The sequence below is a fragment of the Stegodyphus dumicola genome, chromosome 12, assembly GCF_044657685.1.
Source record: "Stegodyphus dumicola isolate Sdum_Otavi_A_Nest chromosome 12, ASM4465768v1".
NCBI classification, from domain to species: domain Eukaryota; kingdom Metazoa; phylum Arthropoda; class Arachnida; order Araneae; family Eresidae; genus Stegodyphus; species Stegodyphus dumicola.
In genome coordinates, this window is record NC_140779.1 from 111,366,703 (window position 1) to 111,382,556 (window position 15,854).

At 30.7% G+C, this 15,854-nt stretch overlaps 1 protein-coding gene across 5 annotated transcripts in view; it reads left to right on the top strand.

Moving 5' to 3' along the window:
• The first annotated feature begins 579 nt into the window (after positions 1 to 579).
• Positions 580 to 15,854, top strand: part of ZAP3 (protein) — a 207,186-nt gene continuing 191,911 nt past the window's right edge. For all 5 annotated transcript variants that reach the window (XM_035355227.2, XM_035355223.2, XM_035355224.2 and 2 more), the window contains exon 1: positions 580 to 1,112. In XM_035355227.2, coding sequence (XP_035211118.2) covers positions 759 to 1,112 — 354 coding nt within the window. In that variant the 5' untranslated portion in view covers positions 580 to 758. The remainder of the gene's footprint in view (positions 1,113 to 15,854) is intronic.

Consider the following 15,854-nt stretch of genomic DNA (forward strand, 5'->3'; position numbering starts at 1 on the left):
AGTTCGTTGTAGCAAAGTTCGATTGTATATTTAAATTTTCTCTTTACACTTTCATTGCCATATGAAGAATTTAAAGACACGTACTTTGCTGCTGTAGCTCAAGTACTTTCACAAAGAAATTTTTCTTCCACTTTCCTCCCTTTCTTTCCATATACACAATTTCATGCATCATATTTTTCATCCTATAACTGTTGCAAATTTAGAATTACCGTTTATTGTCTGTACTTTAATTTGCTAAATAAGAAAGAGCTGATTTTTTTAGTTTATTTTAATATAATTAAAAAAATTAATCTATCGATGAAATTTTTAAATTCTTTTTGCAATAATGCCTTCTCTTTAAAAGGAGTGAGAAATACTTGAAAATGAAAATTTATTAATTTAATACAAATTTTCCTTTGAATAAAATTATTCTAATTTTAATCATGCTCAGCAGTTATATTTAAGTTTACAGAAGTAGTCCTTGTTTTCTGTATTTGGCTTAAATATATAAAATTATATGACATCATTACAACGTACGAGCCTCACAGCTCCTATAATGTACCGGCGTGCAACTTTCCTTATCAACTTACTTCTACTGCGACTGTGTATCAATACGTGCATTAAAAGAAAATGGCCGTAGAATCCAAGAGAAGTGTTAATTGTGTTTAAGAGGAAATGTAATTTAGTTTAAGGTGAATTCTAGTTCTTTTTTATGTTAAATCTATTGACGATTAAAGAATTGCTTTGGATAAAGTGTATATATTCTGTATGAACTCATAATGTATCAAGCTTGGCCGTGGGGAGGAACTGGTGCCGCTGCTCCAAGCCCGACATCGAGTTTTGTTCAGCCTGCTACCGCTGCTGGACAAGTTGCTGCTGCTGCTACACAGTGGCCTGGTGGTTATAGTCAATATGCTGTTACTCCAGAAATCCAACAACAATGGGCTGCTTGGGCAAGTCAAGCACAATATGCTTACAGTAGTACTTTGCCTGTTGGGCAAGTTCCAACAACTACATCCTATACTACAGGATATCCAGAATATCAGACAGCGCCTAATGAAACAAAGGTTTCCGAAGCATCAGGGAAAAATGCACAGTCATCTGCTGAAAAGCCAAAAAATCCTGCCGAAGAGGTAAAATCAAGCTTTCTTATTGCTAATGAGTTATTGATCAGATGCATGCATTATATTTGCAAGCATTAAAAAATAATCACTTAAACAATGTTATGAATTAAACAGTGTTATGGATATTGTGAACGATTACATTTTTCTAAACTCGACATGATGTTGGGTTTTCTTTGAAATTCTAGTTGATATAAAATTACTTGAGAATTCTATTAATTTTTATTGCTTTCGTTTTAATATTGGTGCTAGGTTTGATGTCCTTCTTTAGGATATATGGGGCACATGAAAATGGAAAGAAGGTTAGATTCTGTTAAAGATTCATAAAAACGAGTGTTATTGACGCGAAATATTTGTATCAGGAAAGGATTTAACTTACTATGCTAAATTTACTATTCGAAATTTAAAAAAAAAAAAAAAAAAAAAAAAAAAAAAAAAAGTATGCTAAAATTGTCTGAAATTGATAATGTAGGAAATAGGTATTATATGAAATAATGTTGTTATTTTTTATATTGTTCTGTATGATTCTCTGCATGCATTCACCATTAAAACTTCCAAATGTTTATATCTCTTAATGGTTAAGGAAATAGTGGAAAAATTTTGAGCTATCATATTCTCAGTTACTTGTTTTAGGCAGTATTTGTATGCTTTACTGCATTTTGATTTTAGCTGTGGAATGCAAAAGGTATGTATTTACTACAGGATGCTAATGTGAACTGAGTTATGCAAGATTAACTTGCAGATTTTAAATACATCTGTAGCGGTGGCATTCCAATACCATAAAATTTGGTTGACAGTTACTCTTTATGATATAACTGTATCAAAATTTTTAAAGTATTTCAGTGTGTTGGTACGATAAGTAATTATCTGCAAATTTAGCTGATTCTTCTACAAAAGTAAAATCATTTGATATTTCCTGTGAGTTTGTTTATAGACTCTGTAGATACTTTGTACAGTGAAAGTTTTTTTTAAAATTAAAATTATATGTAATTGAAGGTATCGGTAAATGTTTTGGAACAGTCTTGAATGCTTTCAAAATATTAAAGCTGAATGTTAATTTCCAAATGGAAATTCAAAGGGACATGTGATGAATTTTCAAATGATTCATAGTGTTTTGATAGCAGTTATACCTTTTTGTTTCTGTAGAATTCAACATATGATGTATATACAAAGTTGAGGTAATGTGTATGAAATTAATTTAAGACTTATCTTCAAATTTATGTTGTCTTTTCCTCCTACTCAAAAATGTTTTAAGTTAAAAAGGATTTATTTTATACAGTGTTACAGTAAAAGCTCGACTATCTGGAAAACTTTGGAAATACTGGATACGTGAAAAATTCCGAATAGTTGGGCATATGAAAAGTGCAGTTCATGGTAGAAAAGCCAAAGGTAAAATCCTAGTATATGGTGCAGCCTTGGCGCAATTTTGAAAATTATCGCCAACACCAAAATGACCCGTCCAACATCATATATGTCCCGTTTACTACTCATCATAAAGTCACCAAATCCCTTGTGCACCGGATACTAGGATTAAACCAAGCCAAATGAGTGGAAGAAGAAATTTTTGTTCTTGCATATTATTGCAACCACCTTGGTATAAGTTGCCAAATTTTCATGTGTCAATATTTGGCAATCATGCACATAATCATTTTTCAGGCAAACATGCTTATAATATTCATTTAAGCACCATTGCTGTTTTTGTTGCCATGTTCATATATGTTCTTTTTGCTACATTCAAAGTTCCACTGGTCAGTTGCAGAATTGCCCACTGCTTGGCGCGTTTTTAAGAATCGCATGTACTTGGTATCCATGTAAATATCGACATATTTTCGCTTAAAAAAGCATCCCAGAATTGCACAAAAATGGCATTGTGCACACTCTTGACTTTATCCATGTACACATCGACCTATTGTCATTTAAAAAGTCAAGGAAAATTGACAGAAATCCAATTCTTCTTACTCTTGTAAAAAGTGCCAAGCAAATAAGTGGGCGATTCTGCACTTTAGCTGCAGAATTTGCCAGCAATGAAAGACACAGTAATAAGATTTCTGTAGAAATGTAGTAAAATGAAATATGTTTGTGGGAATTGATTTAATTACGAATAAGGTTGAATGTGTTGCATGCAGTCATGAGATGTGTTTGGTAGATAACTGGTGTGTAATGCCGAGTTTTCTGTGATTTTTTTACTTTTTTTTTTTTTTTTTTAAGTGAAAACTAAAAGTTTAAAGAACAATACCAAAAAATTATAGGATTGTACAAAAAATGGAAGTGCTTTATTTTTTTTAAATGTTCTTATGATTAAAATCATATTATAACCCTTATGTAATAACTTAAATTTGTATGTTAAATTGCTTAAGTATGCTTACTCTTGAAATGTTGATAGTTTGCTGACTTACAATAAATATTGATAGTTGGGCAGTCTTTTTCAGAAAAGTTGCTATAATAGCCAACTCCTACCTAATAAACAGCCTTTCATTTTAAGAAATCCCTAAATTGAGCCAAGGTGATTTCTTTAATATGTTAGTATCAAAATTTCACTTTAAAACTATAAGAACAATCAGCTCGTATGTTACAGATTGAGTATCAAAAGCATTCATTTAACATTATGTAAGATTTTGAAAAACATGCACTTCAGACTTAAAAGTTGACATATTTATAGAGATTAAAGACGTGAAAGTTAAACTTCTTATCTGATTATGAAATCCCATCGACTGTGAAAGCTGGTGGAGATCCTGCCACTGGCAGACGTGTGAAGAAATTGAATGCTCTGTATTTCACCAGTTAATCAAGTGTTACAAATTATGGCATATAAAAACTTAATCACTTGTCATAATTTTTGGGAAAAGTGTAGAATCGCCCACTGCTGTGTGTGTTTAACAAAATTGGCAACTTGAAAATTGCAAGTAAAAAAATTGCACAAACTTGGCATTGCACACTCCCTTGACTTTGCACATGTACACATCGATACATGCCGTGATATTGGGTGATTCTGCATCGACTTGAAACTACCAAGTCAAAGAATTGCACAAACTTGGTATCCATATACACATCGACCCATTTTCACTTAACAAACTTGGCATTTTGCACTCCCTTGACTTTATCCATGTACACATCACTGCGTGCCATTTAAGTGGGCAATTCTGCATTTTACCTTAGTTTTTCATGTTGCATTGCAATTGTGTTATCCATTTTGTGCCAATTAAGTGGGCAATTCTGCATTTTACCTTAATTTTTCATGTTGCATTGCGATTGTGTTATCCATTTTTAGATAAAGTTGCATATTGTGCCTATTAATGCATACCTTTCTTAATGCCAGAATTCCATAATTTTGAAAATACTTCAGATGTTGTTTCATTTAGGGCACAAATTTTGTTACAAATTTTGGCATATAAAAACTTAATCACTTGTCATAATTTTGGGGGAAAGTGTAGAATCGCCCACTGCTGTGTGTGTTTAACAAATTTGGCAACTTGAAAATTGCAAGTAAAAAAATTGCACAAACTTGGCATTGCACACTCCCTTGACTTTGCACATGTACACATCGATACACACCGTGATATTGGGTGATTCTGCATCGACTTGAAACTGCCAAGTCAAAGAATTGCACAAACTTGGTATCCATATACACATCGACCCATTTTCACTTAATAAACTGTCAAGAATTGCACAAACTTGGCATTTCGCACTCCCTTGACTTTATCCATGTACACATCACTGCGTGCCATTTAAGTGGGCAATTCTGCATTTTACCTTAATTTTTCATGTTGCATTGCAATTGTGTTATTCATTTTGTGCCATTTAAGTGGGCAGTTCTGCATTTTACCTTAATTTTTCATGTTGCATTGCGATTGTGTTATCCATTTTTAGATAAAGTTGCATATTGTGCCTATTAATGCATACCTTTCTTAATGCCAGAATTCCATAATTTTGAAAATACTTCAGATGTTGTTTCATTTAGGGCAGGACCCAAAATGTAAAAATTTTTTTTGAAATGCAAGTAAAAAACAGATAAGTAGCAATTAACTTAAATCTCGCTTTACAAAAAACTAAATCACTTATTGAGAATTGATTAGGTTTACATAAACCAAGATTAAGTCTGATGGTTATATTGCAATGCTACACTATGTCTATCATTTGCACTTAATTATACGGTTTTTGTTTGTTTCAATTCATAGCATTTAGGATGTATTTACAAGTGTCTCATTTGCATAATTATATATATATTATGTAAAACTGAAAAATATTTTGGATATTTGGGATGCCAGATAGTCTGCCTTTTACTGGATCATTATCTGTTCCCAAGCCAAACCTACCTAATATATATTGTTTTAAAGGGGTGCTATTATAATTAAAGCATTGGAAGTAATACAGAAGTAACTGAAATTGCTAATCTTTGACTTAAATTAGTAATTTGAAGTAAATTTATTTCTCTTACTGAATTTAAAACAGTGCAGAAAGATTAGAAAGTAAGTTTTGTCTTTTTTAAGATTTTGAGAAATAAATCTGTCTTTTGTGGAAAGTAAAATGCAGTTTCATTCTCTGAAAGACCATTAGTTTAAAAACTTTGTTTTATTGGTAGATCCTGTGATCATAGTTTATTTTAAGATATTGCAGCAACTTAGAAATCATGTTAAATCATTGTCATATAGTGAGCATTGCATTTAGTTCCCTTGCATATGTTTGATTGCTATTGGTATGAAAGTGAGCATTTCTAAGAGGATAAGTCAAAAGTGTGGTTGTAGTTAAAACTAAGAAAGATTAATTAAAGTTATGTAAAACAGAAATATAAGTAAAAATTGCCTGTAATTGATTATTATTTTTTGCCAAGCTCCATTTCAGAAGTGCTTTTGATGTTGGCAAATGGAAAATTTTTCTTCAGTATGTCATAAAAAGGGCAAAATATTTGTTTAGAATTTAAAACCATTCTTTTTCTGAAAGATGTATGAAAACAAGAAGTTAACTACCCTAGTGATTTTTTCCCCTTTGTGTACTTCTAAGCAGTCACCAAATCAATTCCGAAAGAAACATTTTAGTGGAAATGTTTATTTGAAGTATTTGAAACTAGTATTATGTAATGAAAGAAAAGTATTTATTGAAATATCTCTTTAGAGTATTCTCTTAAGCTACAGATTTTGTAATTTTGGTGGATCAGTTCCCTTATACAAAATATTCTGCTTTACTTATTCATAAGTAAAAATTACTTTTCACATATAAGGATTAAATTGCAGTTAATAAAAATGTTTACTTTTTGCCCTCATGTTGTTAGTTGCAAATCCTGAAATTTTTAATAAATCTGCTGGTGAAGGCTGTAGAATAGCATAAAGATATGACACACTAGGAGTGCAGTGAGTATCTGGTGAGCATCAATATCCGCCATATCAGACCTAGATGCCAAATAGTTGACAACAGGCAAATGTTATTTATTATCTGCAGATTAAAGATTTTGGGCAGGGGTGGAGTCTTTTTTTTTATTTTAAGGCTTGAATTTTCATTATTTTAAAAGAATTCTCTCTGGTTCTTCCTAGGCAAGCATTTATTGAGAATGACCGAAATCTGCAATCATTTAGCCATCTCATTGATGAGAATGTTATCCAAGGTATATATATTACAGGGGGCAACTGAAATAAACTCGCAATTCATTACTGAAATAAATGAATATTTGCAGTCCAATACTGAAATAAATAATTCAACTGAAATAAACTCTCAAATGGGAATTTCATTCCAATTCTGATAGAAAACACACACAGGAGAAATCTGATGGTCTTCTGCCTCATTCTTGGCCACTGGTCTCCCAAGTAACTTTTGTCTCGTCAATATTTTAAGTGCACCTATGCATTTTAAAATATTTAAAGTACCTTTTTCATTAAAAAAAATCTCTTTTCCAAGCTAAATTTCGTGATTTGCCAAAAATTTCATACCTAAGCCTTTCTAATGAAGATTTTATCAGATTTAAAAGCAATTTTGGTAAATAGTAAAAGCTCAGTTTTATTTGACAAAATTTTGTTTCTCTTTTTAATTAATTCTTTTCTAGAAGCAACCTTACATTGTTTGTGATACTAGCAAATGGAGAGAGATTTTATAACCACTTTTAGATAAATATGGATAATTTGATGCATTAATTTCTCTTTTGATGACTAATGATATTTTTTCTTTATATTTATTAAAATATTGTTTATAAACCTTTAAAAATTAATTGATCATCTGATTCCTGTGTATTTCAAGTGTTCGCTATTTCTCTAAAACATTCTTGGTAAGACTAACATGGTTGTGTATTTTCATTATTTTAAAATTTTAGTTCTGTTAATGTGATTGTGAATAGAGAATTTTCGTTAATCTTATTCATTTCTTCATTAATTCTTTTGCATTAATTAAAATATATCAGCTTTGATCCTTATTGAAAAAAATTTTGATTTTATTTGTTCAATGATTTCTAATTTAGCATCAACTGTTTTTTATCCAAATAATCAAGAATATTTGATATTCATGGTTAATTTGTTTAGTAGGAATAATCCTGGTCAATTTAATATTCATTACATCCCTAAAATAATAATTGGAGAGCTACAAAATTTCTTCCTAAGAAGAAAAAAAAAAAAAAAAAAAAAAAAAAAAAAAATATATATATATATATAGTGAATATGATAAATTACTGATAAGGGAGCATTCAAGTAACTGCCAAGTTCACGTCTATAAAACATGATTTAAACATTATTAATATTATGTGATACATTACTGCTTTGTTTAACACGTGCACAGCAGTCTGTTTTTGCTTAAAAAAACTACATAAACTCGGCATTACATACCTTTTTTGGATCAATTATAAATTTTTAAAATTGAAAAAATTATGAAACTTAAAAAAACTGTTTACCTTACAATAAACTTCCAACCTCTTTCACAATAAAGATTCATTTAACTCACCTCTGTAGCACAGACATATCCTCTTTTGTTTTGAATCATAAAAAATCCTAAGTTGAATGTTTTGGCCATGATATAGAACATCATGGAAGTCAAACAGGAATTCTGTTTTTACCATTTAAAAATAGGGAGTTTAAAAATAACAAATAGCATTCAAAAATAGACAACATATAGCCAAAAGAAAAATATCTCATAGTTCCATTATGAAAACAATAAGATTGAGATAATAAAATCATTACATAACAATGAAAAAATATTAATTACCAGAGTAAAATCGCTATCAAGCAACGGAATTGCCAAATTTGGTGCACCCTCTGTATTTCATTTTAGTCCGAATATTGTACTTCAGTTTGTACTTTGAAACAAAACAACTTACTTAAGTAATATTATATGAAAAAGGGTGGTTTTCTTATGAAATTTATGACTTGTATTTTTCTTCTTTTTATACATTAAATGGAGTTACAAAGTATTTGAGTATTTGTTTAATTAATGTAATTTTAAATTAAATTATCTATAACTGTGTAGAGCAGACTTTCTTAAACTGCAGGTCATGATCCTCAAGGAAGACGCCAAACATTTTAGCAGTTTTAATGTTTCTTTAACTTACAATAATTTTACAATTACCAAATATTTTTAAACAGTGTATCCAAAAATAGACAAAGCAAAGACAATACAGATAAAAAAAATGAAAATGTTTTGATGCATTCTTTTTACAATATAAACATTTGTTTTACTTGCTTTGCATTTTGGTCTGTTACTTATTTAACAATTTTACGTTGTTCTATGTCTTAAAATTAGAAATTAAAGTTAGTGACCTAAATCTGCAATAGTATATTACAATACAAGGGGAAAAACTGAGTTTCATTCATGTGTGTGTCAGATTTGCGCAATGCTTATGGGGTCCCACAAAATTTTCGTAAATATTTTGGGGTCCTGGGATTGCAAAAAACATCTCAGTGATAAAAAGGGGTCACAACTGAAAAAATTTAAGAAGCCCTGGTCTAGAGTACAGGGTAAAAATATATTTTTAGGGTACTCTTTGGCGATTTTTTGGTGTCATTCCTTAAATCAAACCAAGAAATAACTTAAGGGAATTATGCAATACAAAAGGGAAATATCGACTTATTTAAAAATTTCTGTTTCTTTGGTATGTGAGACACTCAATTCTTTAACGATTTAAGGAACTCCTTAAATAGTTACTTATTTTAAGAATAAACTATTTAAACTAGAATCTGTGTACTGCGGTTGCCACAAAAATTTACAAGAGTATAAATTTAAAATATTCTCCGTACTGTCGTACTGTTAATGGCATTTCTCTCAAAAATCCCTTTTTATTACCCTCCTTCCCTACATACCTTCCATAGTGTTGATGTGAGCTCCAATTTCCAAATCCTTGAATCTCACTGTGTAATTTACCAAGAGGTGAACGAAGCCATTTAAATCTTCATTTACACGCCAGTCAATCAATGTTTTTTCCCACAGTTGTTCTTAAGTTTATAGAAACTTAAGGTTAATTATAACAGCAGCAAACGGTGTAAGGCACAAAATAAGCAGTGTACTTCCTAACCAACATCCAACACATAAATAAGTTCTTATAAATATTTTCACATGAGTCAAATTTGCTGTCACACAACCAATCAGTCATTATGGGTTTCTATAACATTAAACTACTCAGGTTACTGTAAATGAAACACAACTTGGTGATAATCCAAGGGGTACCCTAAAATATAACATTAAACTACTCAGGTTACCGTAAATGAAACACAACTTGGCGATAATCCAAGGGGTACCCTAAAATATAGACTAACCAAGTACAGTGATAATTCCTGGATTAAAGTTTTAATGTGATAACATATTAAAAAATCATTGTTGCTAACTTCCAAGTAAAATTTTGTGCAATGCACATTTATTAAAACATCTTTTTCTTTTGGGCCTCCACAGGGTCAATATAATGTAAATGGATTGCATTATGAATTTATATTTCAAAATAGGAATATTTTTTCAAATTTTCCACATGAAATAGTGTCTTCTGATTACAAATGGGAGAAAAAGAAGACAGAATTTAGTAACTCTCTACTTTATCTTATTTATAATAATAATATTCTTTTACTGTTCAATTTATATTTCATCTTTTTGTGTTCGATAAAATTGTGTCATTGAAATTTCTTGTTAACTATGAAAACTAGATTTTTTCTCAATGTTAATTATATATTCAGAGGATATTTGATTTTCATGATATGGAGTGATTTTTTATTACCATTCATATTTTTAGAATTATCATTTGACATTTCTGAAAGAATTCAAATCTGCTAAAAAATCCGGTGGTCATTTTAAATCATGTAGCATGATTATTCTTAAAAACTAAATTTAGTATAGGGAATCAAACAAGAAATGTTTTTGTAAAAATCAGTAATTTTATGAACATTTATATCATTAGTATAATTACATAATAAAGGATGTTTTTAACAGCATATAAAAGTATTATCTTAAGTATCCAGATTTGGTACAGCTTCAGTGTAGGACCGCATGGACGATTTTTTTTGTGTGGCGTACTTTTCAGACAATATTATTTCATACAGACTTCAATATAATTAAGAAATAGTAGTAGCAAAATATTACTAAACCTCTGTGGATGATGTCATGTGCCCAGTAAGTTGTCGCTAAGTAAATATTTAAATATGAGCATTTTTATTTTATGTAAAAGAAAAATGTAATTGAAAATGATAATAATGACAGTGAGCAGTATTTGATTTTAGTGGCATTTCATATAATTTTTTGTTACAAGATTACAAAGATTTGCATCAAACAAATGTGATATTTGTAGATAATTTTTCATAATGTCAGCTTATAAAATTGCAGTTACAGCAGGTGTAAAGAATTAATCACCAACACTTTTTTTTAAACAGGTTACTTAGATGGGCTTATATTATGAAAAATAAAAGGAACTGTTCTGTTATCAGGACTGGATTCAGAAATATATGAATGTATGCACATATGTATGTATATATGTGTACACAAACATGCATTTGTGCTTACATGTATACATGCATTCATTAACACACACATCCATTCATACATGCATACATACATTTTTGAATCTGGTCCTGATAACATAACAGTATCAAATAAAAATTCAGAAAATATAAATTTGTAATTTTTTTCGTAAAAATCGGGAAAAATTTGTTTCAAAGCATAGAAATCGCTAGTCTGAAACGTAGTTTTTGAAAAACTTTTTAGATCTAAAATTATGCCTAAGTTAAAGTTTTGAAGTTTTATGTACTTATATGCATATCATTTTAAATTTATTCAATATATTTGATTCAGTGCATATGAATTGTTTTTGTAAAAAAGCAGATATTCGTGTAATCTCTGTTAAAGTTAGTTTTCACATAAATTTAGGGGAAATTAAAAATACAAGAGAAATGTTTATGTGGAATTGTAATATCATCACAGAAATGTGTTATCAAGTTTTCTTATCTGACTAAATTATACTTAAGCAGAACTGTGTTTTTTAATGTCAAATATGGAGACATAGCAGAGAGGGGAATAAAAGCATTAAGATTAAAAGGATATGACTGAAAATTTCACCGTAGACATCTGTGATATATTCAATTCTCCTTTATATTATTTATTACCATTTTCTATATCTCTTGTATGTAATGAACCTGAAAAGCACACAAGGTTACATCAGGCAGCTTTTATGCATTCTTAAGTTAAGATCTATCTATAATGCATCTTACTTTTAAACACTATACATAAAATTTAAAATTTAAGTATTATACTTAAATTTTAAATATTTTAAATTATTTCATTTAAATAGCACAGAGAAAACATTTTACTCTACAACATTCTGCATGTGAAGTGGAATTCTGCGAATAGAATTGCAAATTTGTTTTATATCAGTATGTGGGCTGTGGTTGTTATAAAAAAAAATATTCATCGTTGTGTATACAAAGGAAAATTTTTTTGGGTAATAGTTTTAAAAAATTCCAATTTTCTAGTATTTATCAATAATATGGTTTCTAAATGTGAAAAATTCAGATGGATAAATGGCATGGAAAATACTTAAAATTAAAAGAAATCACAGCTAAAATTTTTGATGTATTTAGCAAGTTTAAACTATGCACAGCTAGAGAAGATAAAATATTTTCTTAAATTTAGACTGAGTAAAAACTGAGTTTGCTTAAAAACAGTTTTAGATTCTTAAAATATAGTATTATTGAATTTCTGGACAGAAACTCTTTTAACAGCAAAAATATATAGCAATCGGGATCGGTAATGCCACATTTTTTCGTAATTATAAATTTTCATGTTGCTGTAATATACTGCTTGTGTGGATAATACTAATGCAACAGATATGATTTATGAACACAGGTGCTTTCCTGATAGATGAAATATGAATGTTGCTGGTTTCTGTTATATAATAAACAGTTCAATGTCGGTAGATAGTGTGTTTTATGAATGTTAGTTATAATTGCATTCAAGAACTTTAGAATGTTTACATGTTTTATGTGTAGGAAAACTATTAATTTCAAATTTCACTCTTAATTTAAATTCCAGAATGAATACATTTTTCATTATGAATTTTACCATATTCATTTTAGAAAATTCGTTACTGTCTTACCTAGTGACTGAAGCCCATGAATGCATAAGTTTCATCTAAATTTCGATGAAAGAATAAAAAAGTTGCAGTTTTCATGTAGAAACGTGCGCCATTTTGTTGTCGGTGCTGCTTTTTTAAGCACAGAATCTTTATTGATAGTCAAATGAAATAAAGGACTGACAATTGAGTTCCAGAATGTTAGCTGTTTTCATACATTATAAAACTCAGGTTAATGATATTTTTTTTAATCATGGGATTTATTTCTTTTGAATAATTCTTCAATAAAAATAATGTGCAAAATTAGAAGGTAACGTCTTCCTGCTAAGTTGAAAAACAAAATCATTAACTAAAATTATCTATCATGCTGTGTGTATACATAAATGTTTTTTTTCTCCCCAGATATATCAAGAATTTTGATTCACTTGGGAATTTTTCTTTAAGAAACTTGTGGGATATACTTTAAGAATGTCATTGAAAAAGAATGCCGGATTTAAAATATGTATTACTCAAAAACTTGTAATTTATTAAAATGATTCAGATGTTGAACAAATAATATAAATTTTTTTCCCTTATGACCAGTTTCAATATTTCCTTTAATGACCCCATTGCTCATCACTGCAGACCTCAAAATTATATTTGATCATGTGTTAGTTTCTCTGAATTATGGATTTACAGCAGTAATCTTATAAGTAGAAATATGGAAATTTTTTCATTTAAAAAAGGGAAGTTCACAAAAGTAAGTCAGAAATGAAAATTTTGCATTAATTCTTTCAAAAATGAGGGGAGGGAGGGAGGGAAAGGGAGAAACTAAATACTGTTTTTCGGACCTGCTGTAATTAAATAAGCTACTGCAGTAATATGAAAGTTAATTGGAAGTTATCTCATGAATCATTATTTCTGATGTCATATAGTTACTAAAATATCTGTCAGCATTCACTTTATTATTGAGCCTATAAATGCTTTTAATAACTGTTTGGGTGAAGTTTAGTGACAGAATGTCGTTTTATTAATCTATATGACATCAACATGCCATGACTGACCACTATAAGAAGTTGTTTATGGAAATGATTGTATCTGTCAGTGAGCTGGTCTTTTGAAATACCTTTAAAAAGTGGTATTCTAGAGAAGCTGGATTCTGTGGGTGGACAAAATGATCTGCAATTTGCTTACAGGCCTTCATTTGTTCTTGGACAGAATTAGGAATGAAAACATTTGATCTCGTATTATATAAGATGAACTTCGTTTATGAAACATTCCTGAAGGAAATTGAGACTTGAGTTGTCTTTCTCAGATTCATTGAGAAAAGCTACAGTATGGTCCGCATATTCACTTCAGTAAATGGCAACTTCAGATCAAGAATTCCATCTGATTAGAACAGGCACAAGATACAATTTGGCTGCCAGTTTTAGGCACCTTTTTTTTTAAGGCTTTGTTCAAATGGAGGTTTTCTGATCTTGAAAGGCCTGAGCTAAACTGTATTGCCTGGCAACCAGACCCTTCTATGTCATAAATACTGGTTTAAGGATTTTCTGTTCCAAGTTCCGCTGTAAGCCGCGAATAGCTGGCTGCAATGCCAACTGTATTCTGGCTGTCAATAAGGTAGACGCTTCTTCGAGTACATCAGGTGAGGAAATGCATGACCGTGAGTCCAGAGGATGGCTTTGCAGGTGTAGGGGGAGTGACCATTTGTCACGTGAGAGATTTGAGGATGTCTGAATGGCTGAGGTAGTTTCAGGCAAGTCATTGAGAATACAGGCTACGTACAAAATTACATAGGAATAAACAATTAAAAGATATATATATATATAAGAAAAGTAATCAAGTTCCTTGATGCTGTGTACAGTATATATGTTATTTACATGCCAGTAAAATGTGTAAGCAATAAGACGAGCTACGTAGTCAGGAGTCCATATAATCATGTGATATTCACTTGAGAGGGTTACCCTCAAGAGTTGTGACCCATGGAGATGCTGTTTGAAAGTAGTAAACAGTTTATTACTGCTAATGAGCATTCACAATCAAAACTATCAGAGTTAGGTGGGGAAGACTTGGTTTTTGCTTAGCATAAATACTGCAAAAAGACGAAGGTGTTTGTCTTCCGTCAATATCTCATAATGAAACAAATTGAATGCACTGAGATGATCACACTCTTCTGCACTTTTGTAGAACTTCTCGTTTAGTTTTCGTAAATGGTCCTTGATCGGGTCAATCTTGAGGTCCTGGTGGCGGCGTTTATTTCTTACATAGTAATGGGCATTTGTCATAATCTGTAAATACTTATTCTGCAAGATTTGCAATTTATTTAGGTCTGAGTCCGTGGCGGCGGCCCAGGCTGGAGCAGCATAGGTTATGAGGGGCCGAATCATGGAGAGATAAATGAGTATTTTCTTAAATAAATCCAATCTAGAGTATTTGCCAAAAAGCGGGTAGAGGGATTTCATCACTGCAGTTGCTTTTTTACGGATTTGGGTGATGTGCGTTGTCCATGTGAGTCTGTCGTTCAGCATAACACCCAAATGTTTTGCATGTGGGACTGTAGGAACTGCTTCGTTGAAAAGGACCAGATCCTTCTTGACTGGAACGTGTCGTTTTTTTCGTCTGTGATTTTGCAGGATTTTCTGGCTAAAACTTTTCAACTTTATACCAACATGGTATTACAAACCGACCAATCACAGTTAAACAAACATGAAGTGACATTCACAACATTCAGCCAATGTTTTTACTCAGCTCACATTTATGCATGCACAACTTTGCTTTTCTTGATTGGCTGTGGTTTACACCTGTTAAACAGGTAATAATAGATTTCATGACTTTTATGCCTTTTCACGACAAAAACCCCTTCTCTAAAAGAAGCTTTATTTACTTTATGCCTGTGTGCACCTTTAATTTCTTTCAATTCTTTGAATTCTTTTATAACTATGTCACCAGCAAGATGCAATGTATGCATCTAACATTGGTAGTGTAAAATATAATTATTAAGTATTTTCAGTACTTTGAACTAGAGTCATGTAGTGTTGCAGAGTCCCGTAATGAAACCTTTTATTTGGTAATACATTGTTTCATATCCCTTCAAAGTGTCAGTTATTGGTTGGGAACAAATAGAGGAATTAACAGTGTCTGAAAAATTTGCCAAAAAGCACAACCGCTCTATTTTTGAATCGGAAGTTCTCAATAAAACTGCAAACATCATCCTTGCCTGTCAGGCATTTCATCTTCCAGTGCAACTGCTGACTTATCTT